We start from the raw sequence: 22,553 nt of genomic DNA, 5'->3' as shown, positions 1-22,553 counted from the left end.
CTAGGAAGACACATGGTTGCCGGGGCAGGGTGTGTAGGTTAGAACACCAGAGCAGGCAGTTTAGGATGTCAGAACATGCAGGTTATGACATCATGTAGGCTGAGTTCCCAGGTCTCAGCGGAGTGACCAAAGAGGGAGAGATTACCTGCCTTAGGATGGGTTGCATTTCAGGAGGGGCATTCTGAGTCAGTGCAGACCCCAGTGCTTCGTAAAGACCAGTGGGCATGTGTGCCTTTCCTTTGTGGAGTAGAGATGGACTCTACCCTCAGGGTACAGGCAAACTTCCCCTTACTGAAGGGGATATGATGTTTTCCAGTGTTGTTTGCTATAGAAAAACACTCTTCACAAGACAGTCTGAACAACAGCTATCGCCTTGGCTGTGGCGCAGAGACGTGCTAGCATCTACAAGGATTGTATTTCACAACAGCATATGATTATGAGCTTACTTAATAAATGGGATTAGGATAAGGAAACCTTTATCTTATCTTATTTCCTTGTTTATCCCAAATCCGCCATCCAAATCCCTTAAAAATTCTTAGGGTGGCTTATTCTTCTCATAGCACGGGGGAGGGGGAGCAGCTTTTGTTGACTGCTCTTTCAGTGTTCTTTTTGAGACAGCTTCACCCTATGGCTGAGGCTAGACTTGAACTCACAGTAACTCTCTTGCCTCAGTCCCTTGAATACTGGGATTGCAGGCAGGAGCCACCACAGCTGGTAATCCTGGCTACTTTGTTTTTAACTTTGGGGAATCAGAGTCCTGAATGTTCTTTTTAACTGACCCCACCCCAATGGCTGCCTACTAGCACCTCTCCACATCCACAGGACACAGAATGTCCTGTTCCTACCTCCTACCTCTTAGGATTTATGGTCATCTGGGGCTTCATTCAATTTGCTTTTGCTTGCAAAACATATGTCTTAGGGTTTGTATTGCTATGATGAAACACCATGGTCAAAAGCAACTTGGGGGAAAAGGTCATCTTATAACTGCCAGGTCACACTCCATCACTAAGGGAAGTCAGAGCTAAAGGTCAAGGCAGGAAATGATGCAGAGGCCAGGGAGGAATGATTCTCACTGGACTGCGCCTCATGGCTTGCACCCACGATGACCTTTTCGGAGATGGCCTCGCCCACAGTGGGCTGGACCTTCTCCATCAATCATCCATCAAGGAAAGGCATCCCAGGCTTATCTACAGACTAATAGGATAGGGTCCTTCCTCAATTCAAGGTCCCTCTTGCCTGAAATATCTGTAGCTTATGTCAACTAGCCAACACAGTATATAAATGTAAAACAATACTTCGACCTTTAACAATTCTACTAACGAAGACTGCTTAAATCAGAGAAGCATCTTAAGATTCAATGTGCTCACGCACTCAGACGTGAGTGTGGATGTGCTGCAGGTGGAGAAGATGGAAACTATGACTCCTGAAGAGCTGAGTCAGCGAAACCACTTAGGGGAATTGTTAGTAATTTATAAAGTTAAACATATAGAACCAATGACCCAACAATCCCACTCCTAAGTACTCAAGGAAAAAATAAAAATATGTTTACAGAAAAGCTTGGATGAGAATGTTCATACCAGTCTTATCCACAATAGTGTAAAATGGAAGTAAAGCAAACAGCTTTCATCAGGAGCACGAATAAATAAATTGTCGTGTGTGTATAGGTGATCACCATGTCATTTTTCAGTGACTATCTGAGTATGTTTCTTTCTTTTTTGTTTTAATATGTATTTATTTTATGTCTTCATGTATACCAGAAGAGGGCATCCATCAGATCTCATTACAGATGGTTGTGAGCTACCATGTGTTTGCTATGAATTGAACTCAGGACCACTGTAAGAGCAGTTAGTGTTCTTAACCACTGAGCCACATTTCCAGCTCTCTGGGTATGTTTCATGCTTTGAGTATTTATTCATCAAATGGTTTTGCTTAAGAATCAGCAGCATTGATGTAATTCAGGCTGTTTGAGCCTGAGTTGGGTCCTAAATAACAATAAATGGTTATTGTTGGTTTTGTTGGGCATGGTGGTGATATGGCAGTTATGAATGAAAAATGGAGAAACACAAAGCTATTTAGGGGAGAGAACAAAAGAAGACATGACTGGGAGGACATACAAGATCCATTATGCAAGGTGCCTGCTTTGGGGTAAGTGTGAAGAACTTCAGTGTTGTAGGGGCTGAAGAGATGGCTCAGTGAGTAAAAACACCTGCTTTTCTGCAAGTGTGATGACCTGAGCTTGAATTTCCAGCACCCACGTAAAATGTTAGGCATGGATGCAAATGGCTGTAGCTCTAGGATTGGGTTCCTGTCGGGACTTCCTTCAGTGAATACTGATGTGAGAGATTAAGCCGGATAAAGCCTTTCCTCCCCAAGGTGCTTCAGCCACAGCAATAGGAATCCTAAAACAACAAGGCCGGGAGTGTATAGTGCTCAGTTTGTAGACACTTGCTTAGCATACAGGAAGCCCTAAGTTTAACACTCAGTGTCACACAGCACCAGATGTGGTGACAAAACCACATGTGAAGAGCAGGTGTTGAGGGCCATCATTAACTGCATGATCAATCAGAAGACAGCCTGGGGGGGGGGGGTCTTCTTCTAGACATGAAATCTTGCCTTTAAAAAAATCCAACCATGGATGGCAAGATAATTCCATTTGTACAGGTTAGTTAGGTTACAAGCCTGCCCACCTGTGTTTAATCTCTGGAGCCCACGGAAGGTGGAAGAAGGGAACCAGCCCCACAGAGTTGCCCTGTGACTCTCACATGCACACAGAGCATACACACAATGCTAAATTAACATTTAAATATTTACAGACTAAACCAGGACATGTCTTTTTAACTTTTAAACCTTGTTTAAATTCTGAGCATCACTTCATCTTGCTGTAAATTAGGAGTGAGGAGAATTGGCCTAGGAACGCACATCAACAGCTACACAATCAACAGACAGCTGTGTCTGGGGCTTGTATACTGCTTTTTCCCATAGGTCTCTCTGTCTAAATACCTGATAAACTCACAAAGTGCTTTGTTCTGGCAGGTCCTGAAATTTTTTTCTGGGGCATAAGCAAGGATCTGCCTTTATTTGAGTAGTGGTTTCTAAGGGGGAAGAGAGTTTCTCAGGCTTCGAGTGCCTGTGTCTCCTGGCACGGCATCACTGTTGACAAGCTGGGTCAATGCTTTTCAAACTTTAGTTTGCATGCAAATCTCACAAATATTTTGTGGAAAAGTAGGTTGTAATTCAGTGGTTTGAGTTACTCCAATCACTGGGAGAGGGAGGCACAGCATCTCAGGTTGCACACAGGAAAAGTGTCCACCTTCATGTCACCTTCACCTGTCAGAACCTGTGCCGACCCACGTGTCTCCTGTATCAGAAGAGCAAGGGTGAGGGGAAGAGAAAGGAAAGAGGTGGGGAGTGAGAGCAGGGCTGTGATTGGCTGTGCATCTTCAAACTGGTGCCTGCTGGGGATCCTCAAAAGGGAACACAGTTCCTGAGGTTGGAGACTCAAGTGTTCCTTGTATAGCCATGGCCCAGCAGTTCTGGGGTTCCTGTCTTTTCTCATTGTTTATGGCTGCCTTGGCTCAGGAGACTCTGAATCCTCAAAAATCGAAGGTAAGAGCATGTGTGTATGTGTGTGTGTTGTGCGTATGTTCCTCCAGCCCCAAAATGTCACACAGAAACACACACACACACACACACACACACACACAAACACATGCACCCTGCTGACTCACCCACCCCAAGTGATTTCAAATATCTGATAAATAACTTGTCTACCATGAGTTTTAGGGATCTATCCTGTTCTTGAAGGGAGAGAGCTGCCTAGCAGCCTTTCTTTGCAGATTTCTGCCTCTGATGCTGTCTGCTGAGGCAGCTCTCCTACCTCTATGTGTCATTGTGCTTTATTGTGTTTTCCATGCACTTTCTCTGCTTCTCTGCACCTAGTAGAGCTTTGAACAAGTCCCCATCTGCTTTTGTCAGTCCCCCTTGATGGCTGTCTGACACCCAGAACCTGCCCTATTCCATGCTGATCTGTAACTTGGAGCAGCTCCATGGGTCCTAGGAAACAAGTGAGTTGGGAGGGAGGCTGGCCATTCTCAGACCAATTGGACCAAACCTAGGAGGAATGAGTAGAGAAGTGGGCACTGAACTGGGTTCCAAGGGCTTGGGGCTTAGGAAAAGAGGAACTTTTCTTCAGTGATTACTAAGACACAGAGACTGAATTCAGGGGGTGGGGATGAGGGGATATGGGGGGTGAGGACAGGGCTTGACACTGTATAGGGCTTCTCCTCAGATTTTGGTGCTACTCCAAGGAGCTGGACAATCACTACACTGTGGCTTCATAAGGAGCCAGGGAGGAGGGATTGGTATCCAAGACTATCGATCCACAGGAGTCAGTAGCCATTTCTGTAAAAAATGTGTGCATACATCTTAGAAGGCAAAATAGGGCTAATGCAGATGATGTGAGGGACTGATGCATTTTAACTTTAAAATCAGAGAAACATGTTGAAAACCTCTACCTCACTTGTGGCTGCTATGTACACATCTTTTGCCAACTGCAGCTCCCTTCTGTGAAAGGTGAGGGACTGCCTCATCACAGAGCACAGACCTTAGCTAAACAGAGAACCCACTGGTGATTGGGTCCCACTTCTAGAGCTTTTGATCCAGTATGTCTTCTTGGAAGCCCAAGCATTTCTAAGATGCTCTCATGATGCTTATATACATCCTTAAGTCTGACCTTCGAGCTTTGACCTCTTTTATTGGGCATGTGAAGGGTAAGAATATATGTAAAATACTGATTGGTAGCTGTACAGTCATAGGTTATCTACAGTCAAGCAAGGTCACAGCTCACTTGAGAGGACACTATCTATGGGCACCCAGATCTATTCACCACTGATGCCTGCTTGGGTGTGGAATTCATCAAACAGAAATTCTTCAGTTCTTAGGAATTTTAAGACATTGCATGAAAAACCTTCAAGTGCTTTGAAAATGCTGACACATGTTGAGGATTAGGGTCTATCAGGTGATACCATCACAGCGCTTGTGTTTTATTACAGGTGGAGTGCAACAAAGGGGTGGCTGGCACCGTCTATGACTACGGAGCCAACACCTTAGATGGTGGGGAGCATGTCCAGTTCCGGCAGTATGCAGGAAAGCACATCCTCTTTGTCAACGTGGCGTCCTTCTGTGGCCTGACAGCTACGTATCCTGGTAAGAACTCAGATCTCAATTTTCTGTCAGCACTAGCTGGTCACATCACCGTACTGTGACTGGAGAAGGTTTTCCGTGTTGCTGGGACTGAGGGATGAGTAAGAACAATGACTCTGTGAGATGGGAATGAATGGGAAGCCTAACTCTTCCCATTCTGCCACAGTGATGCCAGGATTATCTCCATCCTTGAAATCTAAGGTTTTCCCCAAGAGTTGCTGGACAACCATTAAGAACGCATCTGTGGTTGAACAAGTGGGCATTGTTGCCCAGCTACCACAGAGAACAAGGAAGCTTCTCATAAAGGGATAGAAAACACTCAAGCCATGTGAGCTGGCATCAGGTAGTGTGGGGAAGGATTTAAGGAACTAGACGGCTGCTCTGGATTAAGAGTTGTCAGGAAATGAAGAAGGGGGCAATTATGTGATTGGTTATCTTTAGAAATCATATCTGTATGGTGAGAGAAACAGAAAGGCTAAAGCTGTAACTGGTAAAGCAGAAGCCATTCATATTGGCAGGGTGATATGTGGTCATCTTGTGGTGTAAACACTGTGTGTGTGTGTGTGTGTGTGTGTGTTCAGATATGACTGTGGAGCAGTCTTGATTTGCCATGGTTAACAAAGGTTGTGTACTGGGATGTTGACATTCTCTTGAGTTGATAGAATACCGAACCCTCCCTGTGACTCCTAGGCCACATTGGAGATTGGTTTGCATTAAGCCAAGAGTGAAAATGGGAGTTATAATACAGATTATGTGGCTGGGGATATGGCTCAGTTGGCAGAGTTTTTATCTAGCACGCACAAAGCCCTGGGTTTGGTCCTCAGCATTGTGTAATAATGCACAAACCTGTCATCTCAGCCCCTTGTGAACTGGAGGCAGAAGGACCTCAACCATTGATTAAACCTCATCCACTCGATGGCTTTTTAAGACCCTGTATCAAAACAAAAACAAACACCGGGAGGCTAGGGAGATGGCTTGGTACATAAAGGGCTTGCTGAAAATATATGAAGACCTGCATTCTGTCCTCTAGAACCAAGATAATTTCAAAAGTTTATTGACTAAATTGCTGCAGGTAAATGGACCAAAGTAATGCAGGAACAAGTTTTTACAAATTCTACACATTGACATGGCAACAAAGTTGACTAATGAAAAACAGCAGGCTCTGTTTAGAAACAGTTTTTGAGACAAGATCTCACTTTCCAAGTCATGTTTTAATGGAACTATAGTAATTACAAATTTCAGGAATTTCTCCTTTCTAAATACTATTTAAATTTGTATAATGCAATGTCTCATCTAGGACACATGTGTCATCAAATTTTGGCATTTTGAAGTTATCATTCAGAGGAGGATGCTTGACTTAGCCATAGTTATATTTAAGTGATACACACACACACACACACACACACACACACACACACACACACCCCACTTCAAGGCTTGGGCAGTGCTGGACTGATGGTCATCTCAGGCAATTATGGTGATGCAGATCTCTAAGACCAGCACTGGGAAGGTGGAAGCCGGAGGGTCAGAAGTTCAAGGTCATTCTTGGCTACACAGTGAGTTGGACGCCATCCTAGTTATACACGAAACACTGTTTCAAAAATTAGTTTCATCTAACATTTATTAAATATATATTTCCATATAAGATATACAAGAAATGTACTGAAACCTGAAGACACTCTCCGTCTGGGAAGAGGTTCTGAGTGGAGACCCCAGCTAGCAGAGCTGAGGCTGAATGAGCTCAATGTCTGGTTCTGAGGTGGAACTCCAAACTGAAAATAACTGAGGACAGAAGAGTGGCTCTGGCGAGCACACAGCTAAGAGGCTCTTGATCTGTGAGGAGCAGTGGAAGATGGGAGGCCTCAGGGTAGAGAATGCCATGCAAACAGGCTTCATGGCATTTTTTGTTGTTGTTGTTTGTTTTGCTTTTTTTTTTTTTTCTTTTTGAGAAGCTGTCTCACTATATAGACTTAGTGGCCATGCCCCTGCCTCTGTCTCCCACTTGCTAAGATTATAGATAAGCACCACCATATGCAACCCGACTCTGATTTTCTGTTTCTTTCTATCACTTCTAATATGCAGCAGCAAAGAGTCTTCTGGGAAATCGTCAGGAGCATCAGAGGTGCCATCATGAGACTTGGTGTGGGGGCAGGGGAGAACACATTCATTTTGTTTGCCTTTTCCTTATTTTTCATAAGTCAAATCAGTCTGTCTGTTTGCTTTAAGTAAACTCTGTGTGCAAGGTGAAGAGCAATTATTTGGGAAACCCTGTGCCACAAAACCAGTAGCCACGGAGATGAGTTCCCAGAGACGTTGTGTTGTAGTGATCGGCTCTTCCTACTTACTGTCTGCAGCTTTTCATAGTCCTCAGTGTATTCACATGACGCGAGTCACATGACGCGAGGGTCAGCACAGTGGGTCCTTCACATCTCGAGTCCTCAGTAGGAGCTCTGCAATGCTGTTCATCCTCTGCCTACAGAACTGAACACACTGCAGGAGGAGCTGAAGCCCTTCAACGTCAGTGTGTTGGGCTTTCCGTGCAACCAGTTTGGAAAACAAGAACCTGGAAAGAACTCAGAGATCCTCCTTGGACTCAAGTGAGTGCCGTGTGGGGCCCCAGAGATGCCTTTCCTCATCTGCCGAGTTACCTTCCCATTCTGGAATCTTCCAGGGGAAGGTGATAGAGCAATGGGTTGAAGAATGTCACCATGATGCCTTGAATTCCATCTAGCCCAGCCAGAAATGCCCAAGTACTCGTCCCACACTCGGCTCCACTGAGGGCCAGAGTAGGGAAGATCTAAGGAAAAGATGTTCAGGGAAAAGAATAGAGATGTGCATGGAAATCTGAAGTCAAAACATCCCCTCCCTACTGTCTTAGAATTCTTCAGTTCCACAAAGCCCCTTGCTTGGAATCTTGAGCCCAGAGACTTGTCTTCATCCCTCTCTTTCTGCAGTCCTTTCTGTCCCTTTGTGAGGACCACTGGTAGCCATTCCTATTCCTCCTTGACTTAATTTGGATTCTCTTGAGAACGCTTTGCTTCACTGCAGATACGTGCGACCAGGCGGTGGCTATGTCCCTAATTTCCAGCTCTTTGAGAAGGGGGATGTGAACGGAGACAATGAACAAAAGGTTTTTTCCTTCCTTAAGGTGAGTGAGCAAGCATGGCCACACAGAACTCTCTGGAAGCAACGGGGCTGGCATTGAGGATGAGCTGGGATTCATAAAAGGGAATAAGCTCATGGAAATGAAGCATTAGTCTCAAGCAGAGAAAACATACATGATAGCGCTGGCATAGACTAACCTCCTCTGATGAATACTAATGATTTGCTTATTTAGTGAGCATCAGTCAAACCCCTACTTTTTCAAGGAACTGTGAAATACAAGTTAACACTTATTAATAGGTTAATCTCTTATCTAAAGGATCTACTATAAAGTCAGGAGATGACATAGACAAGGATAGGAGAGACTGCCAAAGGATAAGAATTACAGAGTAGTACAACCACAATTGCTAGGAGAAGACCCTTCCCCACATGGATCACTTAGTCACTTGTCCCAAGAGTGACACAGCTGTCCCTGTGGATGCCTTCACTCATCCACAGTAAACTGAAACAAAAGATCAACTTACTGGACATAAAAGGCAATTATTTATTCCAATAATGTTACAGTTAGGCTATACCACACGAGCTGCTTTTTACAGCACAGAAAATGACCATGCCAAAACATGGTGACTCATTTCTATAATGCTGGTACTCAGGATGCGGAAGCAGGAGGATGGCCGTGAGTTCTAGATTTAGTCTAAATAGTCCTTTCTAGGCCAGTCACAGCTATGTAACAAGGCCCTCTTTCAAAACAAACAACACAGTGATATTATCCACACAGAGTTGTGTAATAGAAAAGTCCTACTGGGACAGTTGCTCATGCCTGAAATCTCAGCACTTAGGATTATATATAATACTTTTGTATTATTATATTAAATATATAAAAATATATACTCACCCACCACCACTACAACCCTTTCCCCTACCAAGGGCTGACCTTGAACTTGGAGAACCACCTACTTCTGCCTCCTAAGTGCTGGGATTAAAGGTATGTGCTACCATGCCAGACTGAAGTTATTCTTTTACTGAAACCTCTTGATGAAAGCATGAGACTAGAGGAGAGGCAGGAAAGTGGGGTGCTTTTCACTGTCACCTTCTAACCTGGTTAGAGTGCCTTGGAGTGCTAGTGGCAATACACTGACTTGTCTGTGATGGGCCAGAAACACATGAAGGAGTTTAAAATGTTAAGATGTACAAGTGGTGGGCAGAGGAGACTGGACAATGGACAACAGAAGCAGAAATGAGACCATATCTCCTTTTTTCTTATCTCTGCTCCAGAATTCCTGCCCTCCTACCTCGGAAGATTTTGGCTCTCCAGAATATCTCTTCTGGGATCCCATGAAGGTCCATGACATCCGCTGGAACTTTGAGAAATTCCTGGTGGGACCTGATGGAGTCCCTGTCATGCGCTGGTTCCACAAGACTCCTGTCAGAATTGTCCAGTCAGACATCATGGAGTACCTAAACCAAACCCGTACCCAGTAGGACACACTTTGCAAATAGTGCCTTTGCCCCACTCCTTCACCAGCCTCCATATGACCAAAGTCTGCGTCCTTACTAATGTGTGTGCAAACAGCTCTGGTAAACATATACAGACCTTTATTTGTGGTACGCATATACATGCATTGAAAATTAAGTCAAAGAAAAATAATCCACCCAGATATCTGACTATGATATATCTAGCTTTTCTAATCTAGTCCAAAAGGCAGTCATATTTTTGCATTGATGATTCGGACAATCCCATATATGTAAAAAGTGATCTACAAAGATCCTAATCTACCATTCACCGCACTGTCGGGTTGAAGGAAGTGGGAACAGGTGGCCAGATCCTCTGGGTCCCAGCCTCTTCTCCAAGCTGGGCATGCTTTGTCAAGTTCTCCTTCTGTTTGGCCCCTTGGTACCATACCACCGATGTAGTTTTCTTAGGGAATTCTGAAGGCTTAGAGAGCAGAAACCTCACTTCACATGAAGGGGAGGAGGGCATTGCCACCACAGTAGGTCCCAAGGTCCTTCTGGCTCAGACCTTACCAGAGCCTTTCTGAGTGCCTTTTTGTTTGTGCATTCAGGTCATGGCACCTGGGTATAGATGTCCCTCACACCAACTGATGACGCTTGCTCTCACCCAGAGTCTTCCCAACTTCAAATTCATTCCTATTATCACTGTCTCCAATGATAACAGTAATAGTAATAATAATCTAATAAACAGAAGAGCCCACAGCAGCTGGACTCTGAGTGATGTTTTTTAGGACATATGTGCTTTCCTGACCTCTCCACTTACATACTCCATTCTGGTTTTCTCAGAAGTGTTCTAGAATCTTCCTTCACACTGCTTTTAGCAGGTTGTCCAGTAGGCACATTGCTGTTCAGATCTAAAGCACAGATCTATGTATGTAGCCCAGGCTGGCCCTGAGTTTCCGGTCCTCCATTCCAGCACTTCAAGTAGCTAGGATTACAGGTACTGCAGTGATGTCCAGTTCCCAGACTGATTAGAGCCAGACTCTGTGCCTCCTATTCTAGTCACTTAGCTAAACCCTATAAGCCAAAAGAGAACCTCTTGCTTCTGAAAGAATCTCTCTCTCTCTCTCTCTCTCTCTCTCTCTCTCTCTCTCTCTCTTTCTCTAATTAATTCATACTTATTATTCAAATCTGAAAACACATAAATACAGAGCAACATGTCAAAAAGTTATAAAACCTGATCTTGATCAGAGGTGCCACAGAGGAAGTGCTGTTGGCAATGGGTAGCTGGTACCGTGGTACATTTGTTTAGTAGGAGAAGTAGCTCCTCTGGTGTCTGTAGTTCTGGCCCTTGAGTGTCACAGGGTCAGGTCTAGTGACAGGCTCTAGGGCTTGTCATAGCTACAAGAATAGAGGACTTACAGGGTAGTGGCTGTGAGTTTTGAGAGTGTAGAGACTTCCTGCTCCAGGTGTTTAGGGTAGGGGCTTATTACTCTGTGATTTGCTTACTGACAGTCTGCACATGGGAGCATTTGTAATCTTCAGCTTTTATCTGGAGCTGGTGGTGGTAGCAGTCAGTACCAGCTACATTTCCCAAGCCTTCGGTAATGGGGTCCCACAGCTAGTGTTACAGCTTTTGATTCATGGGTGGTCAAGCCCCTTGGTTCTTACAGCAGCTAATGTTACAACATCTGGGCCTAGAAATTTGAGACATTTGATTCTCAGGGCTTAGAGGCTTCCTGGAACTCTTCTAGCAATGGGGACTGGCACTCTCTTTCCCTCATCTCCTTACAGCCCATGTGCAGTGTGCCTGAGAATCTGGGATGTCTCAATTCTGCTGCTAGTCTGAAAAATACAGATACTATACTGTTGGGAGCTGACTTTTAGCAGAAAGCAGCTATCAACTTTGCAGCCATCTCTAGCCATATACCCCTGACAAGAGACTTGTTTTTCAACAGCCTACAACAGCTGAGCACACTCTGATAAACATCTTGTTTATCCCACATATCTTGTTTTGCTGTTTAGTGACCCCAGCTGCATGGTGCACGTGGTAAAGTGTCTTCAGCTGTGTTCCCCTGCTTGTGCTTATAAATACCCAGGATTTCCTTGCAATGAGAGAGACAATAAGGAGACAATAGAGGAGACAATAAGAGAGAGACAATAAACAGGTCACACACTCTGTTTTGTCTCCATTCTTCGAGTCTCTTCCCCTTCTTCCCCAACTCTCTCTCTTGACCAGAGCACTTAGCCCCAAAGTGTGGGGCAGTGCAGACCACAACACTATACCTCTGAATAGGAGAAAATAAACACATTCTGAGGCACCTACACTAGTGATTTTTCTTGGCAATGTGGCCAAATACAAAAGCAACTTGAAGGAGGAAGGGATTTTCTCTGGTTCATAGTTGATTATGCTTCTGACAGCTTGGTGGTATCTCCCTGGCAGCAGAAGTGTGAAGTAACTTCAGAGAGCTCAGCAGGACAGGCTGTACCCCATAAGGCCTGCCTTGTAGTGACCTACATCCTGAAGGTACTACAACCTCCCCCAAAGCCACCATCAGCTGGGGATCAAGTGTTCAAACACAGGAGTCTATATGGACATGCCATACCAAACCATAAGATAGCCAAAGCCAGGGGAAGCAGAAACCGAAGTTTCCTTGCTCTGTGAGATGTGAATTTAGGTTTGGAGTGTGTCCAAGTGATAACAACAATAATGGTAATAATATAAAAAGCCTTTATAAAGGGAACAAAACTTTTTTTTTTTTCATTTTTCTCCTCACCCAATTCTTATGACTGATCTTAGTTCTCAAGGAAAATTATGCACAAAGCCTCCTAGAAAGGGGCAAACTGGCTAGGCGTGTCAGCATGCTGCAGTACTCTGAATATTAGTATTACTTTTCTAGTTATCACCACCATAAGTATTATTGCTGGAGAAATTTCCTTAAGCCAGAAGTTCCCACAACCTATCCTGTAATCAGATAAGCTGTGATTACCCCACAAACAACCTAATGGGAAGTTAGCATCACTAAAAGTGTGGGTCACAGAATCTTTAATGAGGGTCCTTGCTCAGAGAACCCGGTTCTGGGACAATAAACCCACTTAATCCCTGGAAATTCCAGTTTCCTGCTGCATTTTCGAGTCTGTGGCAGAAAGTTCTGTTCTGGGGTTTCCTTACTTTTAAAACAGAGCTATGTAAACAAGGTTGGTTTCAGACTCAAGGCAATCCCTCTGCCTCAGTGTTGGCAATGCATATGTACACCACCTCAGCTAGAAGACAAAGGGCTCCCCATCCCTCACATCAGCCTTCTCCAAGGGCCCCTCCACCCTAAGAAGATGGGTTCTGACTGCCCCACCTCTGTAGCCTAGCAGGTTCCCAGAGCCCCTCCTTTATCCCCAAACCCCTCCTTTTCTCCAGCAGTCCCAGCACCGCCAGCTCCCAGGCTACTCCGAGGGAATTCTAGTCTCAAGCCATTCTAGTCTCCAGTGTCCAGGGTGTAGGCTCCAACCTCCCCATAACCCCTCTCTACCTCTTTATGAGTCTTTATGATTCTTGGAATCAATCTGAAGAAGTTCAAAGAGAGTGTAACCCTGCAGACACCTCTAGCTGAAGACTGCCTTTACGCCTGCCCAGTAGCCAGCAAATTTGGCAAGCGAGCGCACTACGTATAGCGGTTTACTTTTCATGCAACAGCTCAGCCAACGACTTGCACAGCACACAGGCGCTCACACACGCGCCGCACTTACACATTTATTTACTTCGCTGTGGATGGTCTTTGTCAGTTACTCCATAGCCAGATTTTTCTCCCTGAAATGCCTGTCCTTGCGATAAAAGAAAAATATCTGACCCTGACTCTCGTGTGTGATGTCTTCGTTCTGACCAGAGAAGACGCAGTATCTTTTCTCAACCACCTCTCTGGAAAAAGAAAGAAAAAGAAAGAAAGAAAGAAAAAAAAAAAGAGGGGAGCATCATTAGTATAAACTAATTCCCCCACTAATTCTCCCAACCGAGCAGAAATAAAGTGGGATAGATTCATCTGTCTTTCCCACCTGCCAGGACACGGCTCCATGGCTTAGCTGGTTAAAGCGCCTGTCTCGTAAACAGGAGATCCTGGGTTCGACTCCCAGTGGGGCCTTCTGTTTTCACATCTTCTCAGTAGAAATGTAACTGTTACAAAGTTACTATCTTTACAAGATTGTAACCCGGCATGGTCCTCATACTTTTTAAAACAACACAGTTTTCATGGAGATAAACCAGATTCAAAACTTGGCCCAAGAATAATGCATGGACAGGACCTCAATCATTTTTCATAACTTTACATTAAACTATAGTAAGGTTTAGGGGCAGCCAAAATCATAGAAAACGCACGATCGATCCAGATTAAACATCTTCAGTGCAATCGGCCATTGTAAAGGAAAACTAGAACATTTGAAGGGAGAGGCCGAGCACTTCAACCATCCCCTCCCTTTTTACGTCGTAGGAGAGGAAACTCGGAAACTTCCACATGCTACGCAGGCACCTGACCACCAAGTCACACGGCCAGGCCAGCTCTGTCTTTGACATTGTGAAGAGGACACTAGGAAGAACACCTCAGTTACCTCTTAAGAAAAATAATCAGCATTACAGATGATAGCCTGGAAACTACAATTTTCTAGACCCAAGTATGCCTAGAGCAAAGGAGATTGAGGCAGAGAGAAAAGAACAGCTTGGAAAACTGAGCCCACCAAGGGCTTCATAAAAGGTTTATGCCTCCTCATCTCGCATTGTCTCATCCACTAACTCAACAAACATGGTTTGTCTTTTATGTGTTAATTATATTTCCAAAGAGGAAATACACCTGTGAACAGAGCTAACTGAAAACCCTGGGGAACCTTACATGTCAGTGGAGGAGAGGCTTATACACAAACACAAATATATACAATAAGTAACTGTGAACTACTGATGAAGTCTGGGGCAGAGGGTATGGACTATGTATGAGGTGGGGCAGGTACTTAGAGAGTATCCTGTCACATGAAATCACTGGCAAGTGTTCTTAATTTTTTATACATTTATTTTGTGTGTGTGCGTGTGCGAGCATGTAGGCATACGGAGGTTAGAGGACAACTTGTGGAAGTCAGTTTTCTCACCATGTAAGTTCTGGGGACAACTATGTCATCAGGCTTGTTGGCTGGTGCCTGTACCCCTTGAGCCATCTCACTGGCCCTGTTTTAATTTTTTTTTTACCCAATGAACACTGTCACAATATTAACAGTATATACAGTAAGTACCATAAGTAGCAATGTAAAATAGTAAGAAATTGCCCTTAGCTGTGCCTGGTCTCATCTCTGGCCATTTTGTTGGGGACCCTGTTGAAGTAGGTACCAATCTTCATTTTCAACCCTCAGCTGCTGCACATGGTGGTTGAGGCAGCACTGACAAATTACTTTAGCTCAATGGGCAGGAGTAACAAGCTCACCAAGTAGAGTTGACTGGAGTGGATGGATAAACGTACATAAAACATCTGAAATAGACATCTGACTCATACATAAGTGGTTAATGCAGTTCAGTATGTGGTAAGATAATTGTTCTAATCTTAATTAATTGTTTGTGCAAAAGCTCAGTTCCTCCACCTATACATACCGTTTCTCTCTCTCTCTCTCTCTCTCTCTCTCTCTCTCTCTCTCTCTCTCTCTCTCTCTCTCTCTATTTCTTTCTTTCTTTTTTGGGGACAACTTTCTCTGTAGCCCTGGCTGTCCTGGAACTCACTCTGTAGACCAGGGTGGCCTCAAACTCAGAGATCCACTTGCCTCTTCCTTCCTAGTGCTGGGATTAAAGTTGCATGCCACCACTGCCTGGTTTGTCCCTTATTTTAAATGTATGAACATTCTAGGCATGTTTTGATATCCCCACTCCCCAAAGATAAGTCTTTAATCCCCTGTATCTGGTATTAATGAGACTTTGTTTGGAAATAAACTCTTTCTCTGTATAAGTAATCAACTTTTGTTGTTGTTTTGTTTTATTCTGTTTTGTTGTGGAATAGGGTTCCTTATAGCCAAGGCTGACCTTAAACCCTGATCCTGACACCGTCACCTCCCAAGGGCATCCTGCTTCATCTAGCAGGAAGAGTGGGCTCTGGGTTTTGATAATGATCTTACTGTATTAAGGTGGGACACAGCCCAGTGCTTGGAGCTTTTGTAAATGTAAAGAGGAAGATTTAGACTCAGGGATAGGCACATAAGGGAGAGACTGTGTGACGATGGAGACAAATTGCAGAGACTTATCACAGTCAAGGAATGCCAAGAAGCTTGTGTTAAGTAAGCATGATAGGGTGTCACTTTTAGATGAAGCTTCTCCAGGGGGTCCCCACACAACAGGCACAAATAAAAACTGGAGTCTCCCTGCTGCAGTGGGTCACTAAGGAAGAGACTGGGGTTCAGAGGCAAAGAAATGAAAAATCCAAATGCTTTTTTGTTTTTTTCCAAGCTTGGTTTATTAGTGGCTGGTGCCTACTCATTAGCAGTCTGTCCTGTCGTGGAGTACTGGAGATTGAGGTCTTATGCTTTTGGTGGTTATGTGTCTGAGAACGGCTGTTAAATTCTTAAGAGATGTTTCTGTGCAATGTTTTGTAATCATAAGCCTGGTTTCTGTAAAAGCTCACTGAATGGTTGTGACCTGTTGACTGTTGAGCTAAGATTTGGTTTTGTACACAGAGCAGAGGTATTGGTCAGAAGACAGTCTTCCTTATTCTGTCAAAAGATCACTGAGAGCTGTTGGTTATCCATGGACTCCTAAGCTTAATAAACCCTGTTGGTCTTGAGTGACTCATACAATAATGAAACCTGACGTGGTCTCACTCATGTCTGTAATCTCAGCACTTGAGAGGCAGAGACAGGAGACTTATTTAAAGACAGCCTGGGTTACATAGAGCAAACCTGGCTTATCCCCCAACCCCAAACAACCAATAATAACAACCTTTGTACTCTCCACCACAATAAAAGACAGATTGTGTTTCGAGTTTTAAGACCTGTGTGTCCCTGCCCATGTATTGGTAATGGAGTACATCTAGTTGTTAGTTTGTCCTCCCAGAATGAAGTTCTTGATCATCAAAGGTGGGTTAGTGAGGTAGGTAATGAATGATTCACTCATTATAGTGTCACTGAATTGACAGCTGGTCCTAATGTAGATGTTTCTTTGGACTTGTTATGGCTATGTCATGATGTCGAGCCACTTTGGTTTCCTATAGGCCGCAGCTGTGGCGGAGAAATAAACAGAACTGTAGAGTAGGTAGCCTGTGGCTTGTGGCAATCCTTCCTCAGCTTCTCGAAGGCTGGGATTACAGGCATGTACCACCATACCCTCTCTAATGAGTTTTACTCTTAAATGTCTTAAATTTGAAACAGCTATAAAACTCCTAGCGACTCAATGCAGTAGTGAAAGCAGTTGAACTGTATTCCGGATCTGTTAATTCTCTGGTTGGCTACCGATAGAAGCTCTGGAAAGGGTTCTGTGATTTATTTTCTCAAACTCCGCCACCTTCTGGTAGACATCTGAATCTGCAATTCCTGGTCAATTGACCCCAAGTCGTCAGAGACTTGAGACTTTTCCCAGCAGAGGCCCTGACTTCAGGAGAACAAGATACTATATTTGACCTATTTGAAACCTCTAGATTTGTGTTAGTTTTCTAAAGGGTCACTAGGTAACTGACAGATTTATGATATTAGGCGCAGTTTTAGCTTTAATGCATTGTGATAGGCATTTTAAAAAACCGTCTTGTAAAGGAGTACTAAAGGGCTACGACCTCATTACACTCTTGGTGTACGTTAGTTGTTTGAATTGATGTGTCCTATGATAAAACTGTAGGTTTGAAAAACTGTAACTGCCCGAAGGCTTCTTAGTTAAAAGTATTTGCCCTCTCTGAGGCTCGAACTCAGGACCTTCAGATTATGAGACTGACGCGCTGCCTACTGCGCTAAGAAGGCACTGAGTTCCAGTTTCTGGGTAAAACTATTAATCCTAATTTTCTTCACATTTCTGTGTTCTTTTGAAGTTAGATTGTTTTCCCCACCACCACCTTCCCCACAACAAAAATTAAAAAGTGGTGTGCCATGTCCACCGCCCCACCCCGAGCTGCAGGAGACCACTGACAGCTGCAATGCAGCCCATCAAAACCGTAAACTCAATTAAAACACTGAAATCTTGTTCCTGTGCGTCAAAGGCAGTTCGTGAGCGTGAGCTTTTTAGAGGACAGCGGAGGCGGAAACTGACGGAGCCGCAACCAAGATTGTTCCCTAACCGCAGCACCTGAGCGCCCTCTATCGGTCCAGGCTCCAAACAGAGTAATAAAGAAGAGAAAGGAAAGATGGCCAGAGGGGAGAATAGGAGGGGGGAAACAATTCACGTAGTTTTCTTTTATGTGTAAGTTACTTAAAAGCGCTGTAATCCGCAGAATTGACCTCACAGTATCATCTAGGGCACTATCCACTTGTCACAAATAAGTTGTCAGGAAATACTAGTAAGAGACTCAAATAAGGACACAGAACTTTGCGGTCAGTCGGAAACTCATTCGTTTTTATGTATTTTCTAGAAATTAAATCTTTTGCATTTGAGGGTTTTTGTTTTGAGACAAGGTTTCACTCTGTAGCCCAACCTATCCTGGATCTCAGTATGTAGCTCCAATACTCTGGCTTCAGTCTCTCAAGTTCTGGAATTTAAGAAATAAAACTGTTATCAAAAGTTTTTATCATCTCTGCTTCACTGTGAGGAAAGTGCTAGGGGCTTAACCCAGTTCCAATGGTGTGGGGTTAAGAGAGGCGTAGTGAGCACTCAGTCCTGCCCAACCCTTCTGGAGCACAGCGCTTTGGAGCAGCTATATCACCGGAGCCCAGGGTTCCAATCAATCTGCATTGTCTTTGCTCATACAGGCAGGCAAAAGCTTTCCTCACATTTTACATTTTCCAGACCTGTTTTGCTGCCTTCTTCACTTCACATTGTTGCCATCGTTCCCAAACAGTTTATCCCTTCTCTGTTGTGTCTCTGTGATAACCGATTTTATGGAGTTGTGTCCGTGTATCTTACCATAAAGACCAGGTGACAAATAAACAACTCATATATCGTGTTGTGTAGCAATGTCCTATCCCACATGAATTCTTATTAGTCCTCAGGATGTTAAGGGGAGGCAAAACAATAAGCTGTTCTAAAGGGAGATAAATATTACATACTGCTTTGAAGCCCTTCAACTCACAAAAGGAGTAACTCAATGACTTCAGGAAGTCCCTGAAACTGACCAGCTTCACTAGGCTCCTCCTTCCCCAAGCATACACATATAAGCTATAAGTACTTTTGAGAATTTCTGAGAGAAGCAGCACTGTCTAGAAGAGTCATAGATCAGCAGAGACACCTGGAAAAAAAACAGAGATTAGCCAAGATTCTCTGAAGAGGCTCAGACCAGCCGAGCTGTCTGAGACAGTCTCTAATCTATTAAGCTTTTTGTGAATTGTATAGCATGCTACTTACTGGTTCCCAGTGTTCCTGGCTGTCACCATGCTGAGATGGGTTGTTGTAGTGTAGCCCCATAAGTAACACCTCACCTGTCTTCCTAAGGAAACTGAATAAAACTCGTTCACCAAGTTGGACTTCAGGGTTATCCTTCCGTTTATGTCAGTTCCCTATCAGGTGAGAAGGCACTTGTTCATGCCTTTCTAGCAATAGAAATCCACATGTAATCCACATGGCATTAGTATGTAATATTAGAGAACTTGTAAAAGAAAGTACAGTGGCTAAATATGTTATGGTGACAACTGTCAATTCAGCGTTTACTAAAAGCCAGATATTTTTGTACACACACACACACACACACACACACACACACACATATTTGTTAAAATATGAAATACTCTCTCTCTCTGTTTTTTTTGTTTGTTTTGTTTTGTTTGTTTGTTTGTTTTTTTGAGACATGGTTTCTCCGTGTAGTCTTGGCTGTCCTAATACTCACTCTGTAGACCAGGCTGGCCTCGAACTCAGAAATCCGACTGCCTCTGCCTCCCGAGTGCTGGGATTAAAGGTGTGCGCCACCACTGCCTGGCCATCACCTTTTTTTTAACTTCTGATTTTTTAAAAATAAAAATCAAAGTTATACAAGATTTCTAGCTTGGCATTTCTAGTAATTATACTTGTGGTTTCTCATTTTTAAAAAAATTTTATCTATTCAGAATTTGTCCTAGTGTCATATGTGGCATGCTGGTTTAAGCTCACATGCTCCTGTACACAGTGGTCCAGTTACCCTGACATTATGCTGTGAGCAGTCCACCTGGGATGGCTACTCTTAATTGTCAACTACGTAGACTTTAGAGTTAACCTAGAAGACAAACTTTAGAGTTAACCTAGAAGACAAACCTCTGGGGATGTCTGTGAGGTAGGAAAGCCAACCTTGAATACAGGAGACTCTTCCATTGTTTAGGGTCCATGACTGAATACAAAGGAGACAGCTAGATGGGACACAGTCCAGTTGGCAGAGTGTAGTTTCTACCCCCATTGCACATCTTACGCCTTTCGGGGACCAGAACTTGGGTTTTGGTTTTGTTTTGGTTTTTTTTTTTTTTTTTGGATATTTTATTTATTTATTGAGAGAGAGAAAGAGAGAGAAAGAAAGAGAGAGAGAGAGAGAGAGAGAGAGAGAGAGAGAGAGAGAGAGAGAAAGAGAGACAGAGGTTGGATATTTTAGCCACAATGATGAGAAGTGAAATTAAAGTGGAATCTGTTTCTATTTGAATTTGAGCTGCACCTCCAAATATTATCCTCTTGTCTAATGCCACATGAACAAATTTTATCCATTGGTATCAGCTGTTTGGTTGTCACATCCTGAGGTACTTTTTTTCTTTTCTTTTTTATTGGATATTTTATTTACATTTCAGATGCCATCCCCTTTCCCCATTCCCCTCCCTAGAAAAGCCCTATCCCATGCCCCCTTTTCCTTTTTGCGTTTATACATTTTTTTAAAATGTTAATCAAAGGCTTTATACGTTTGGTAATGCTCAATCAGAAGTGTAACCCAATACCCAACCTAGATATATCAACTATCTTTGACTGGTGGAGACACGTGAACATCTGCCTCCATGTCCCCCCCTCTTTCTCTCTCTTTCTCTCTCTTATCACCTAGTTTCTCCTCTCCTTCTTCTCCCCCTCTCCTTACTCCTACTCTTCCTCTCAGTACTCCTCCCACCTTAGCTCCTCCTACATATCACCCTTCCTGTTAAAATAAAACTTTTCTCTAAAAATACAATTAGAGCATAATTATACCAATTTGTACCAGTGAGGTACAAGATAGTCCTAATACCCAGTCCATCATTTTGTTGACTAACCAGCACCTCTGTCATCCCTCCTAACTAAAACACTTAGTTCTGAACCTGACTTTTTTTCTTGGCTTTAGAATGATGTCAGCTGAAAACCATCCACTCAAATCTTTTCTCTCAAAGTAAATAGCCAGGATTGGCTATGAGACTATAAGTTTTCAACCCCATAAGAAATCCAGAATAACTCAGTTAACTGAAATTATGGGAAGCACAAAGCATAGCTTCTAAAACTTAGCCAATTTATAGATACCACTGAATACCTGGACAGTCCCTATACTACAAAACATTGGAGCATCTGATCGTCAGCCTTCTGGCCCAGAATCATCTGACAGATCTTAGTGATGCAGAATTATTAAGGGCTGATTACTCTGTCTTGGCAGATATAATCAGTCGACTATTCTGCAAGTGTGTCCTTTTCTGGACAGTAATTTGTCTGTAGATGGAAAGAGGCAATTCTTGCCTAGTGGTTGTCTCACCACAACTGGAGTAACTCCAAAGATGCTCAATTTCTTCTTAGAATCCAAGACAGGAAGCTGTCAGGAGCAGACAGGTCTCTAATCAAAATGAACATTAATACAGAAATGTTTGTAACGTCAATTCTGTGGACTTCTGACGTTTTGAAAACCAACTATCCATGTAAGGTAATCTGGACTGTTGTCTGTTAACTCCTCTCAGCTATTTCTAAATAAAATATAGAAAACACCCTATCAATAAACTCAAAGCCATGAATTTGCTATAGGCCCTTAACTCACAGGCTAACCATCTCAAATAAGTTTAAAAAAAGTTAAAGAAGGACTGGGTCTAAGCCTTGTATTCCTAAATTGTGTTATACAGGTGCAATGCCTATGAGAGTATCAATATTCATCTCACTTTTATATCAATAAGAAGCTTGTACCAATGAAAACCTTAAATTTGAAATCAACGTAAATTTTGTACCATTTAAGAAATTATAACTTCATCTTGATAATAATTATACAGATTTCTACCAATAGGTTATGGCTATGCAATAAATCCTAGCTAATCCCCCCTGTTCCAACAAAACCACTACTTTTCCTTAGAAAGACAGCCCAATATTAACCACCTCAGTCCCCAAGCCCAGGGAATAGGGGTGCCGACTCTTCATTAACTTCTTCAAGCTGATAATGGGTGTTGAGATAGTAGAAGAGGGGTGGGGGGAAAGAGTAAATTGATAAGCCTCTGACTCTGTGTCTTCACTGCATCCAGATGGAATTCCAGGACATCAGAGGTTTGAGCAGGTCTGCTCAGCTTGCTTGATGAGTAGATACACCAAGGCTGTGTATTCTGCAATATACAATTCTCAAAACAAATTTTAGTATCAAGATAATTTTTTTGCAGGGGTCATTGGGCTCTATTTTATTAGTGAGGGGTCTCAAAATTTTCTATTTCTTTCAAACACACTTTCAAAGTTGTCCTCTGACTTTTACATATTTTGTGGCACATAGTTGATAATTTTT

The 22,553-nt window shown here is 43.2% G+C and overlaps 1 protein-coding gene and 2 non-coding genes across 3 annotated transcripts; 2 read left to right on the top strand and 1 right to left on the bottom strand.

The window, feature by feature from the left end:
• The first annotated feature begins 3,446 nt into the window (after positions 1-3,446).
• On the top strand, positions 3,447-10,521 carry Gpx6 (glutathione peroxidase 6). The gene is made up of 5 exons (XM_034510729.2): positions 3,447-3,606; positions 5,052-5,205; positions 7,682-7,799; positions 8,251-8,350; positions 9,580-10,521. The coding sequence occupies exons 1-5, from the start codon at positions 3,520-3,522 to the stop codon at positions 9,784-9,786; spliced, it is 666 nt and encodes a 221-aa protein (XP_034366620.1). The 5' UTR covers positions 3,447-3,519; the 3' UTR covers positions 9,787-10,521.
• Positions 10,522-13,812: 3,291 nt separating this feature from the next.
• Trnat-cgu (transfer RNA threonine (anticodon CGU)) lies at positions 13,813-13,886 on the top strand. Its single transcript has one exon. It is a non-coding gene; the product is annotated as a tRNA-Thr (tRNA).
• Positions 13,887-17,636: 3,750 nt separating this feature from the next.
• On the bottom strand, positions 17,637-17,709 carry Trnam-cau (transfer RNA methionine (anticodon CAU)). The gene has a single exon. It is a non-coding gene; the product is annotated as a tRNA-Met (tRNA).
• Positions 17,710-22,553: the final 4,844 nt, after the last annotated feature.

The sequence above is a fragment of the Arvicanthis niloticus genome, chromosome 8 (assembly GCF_011762505.2).
Source record: "Arvicanthis niloticus isolate mArvNil1 chromosome 8, mArvNil1.pat.X, whole genome shotgun sequence".
In the NCBI taxonomy this organism is placed as follows: Eukaryota; Metazoa; Chordata; class Mammalia; order Rodentia; family Muridae; genus Arvicanthis; species Arvicanthis niloticus.
Note: the sequence above shows the minus strand (reverse complement) of the source record. Positions and strands in the feature narration are given on the sequence as shown.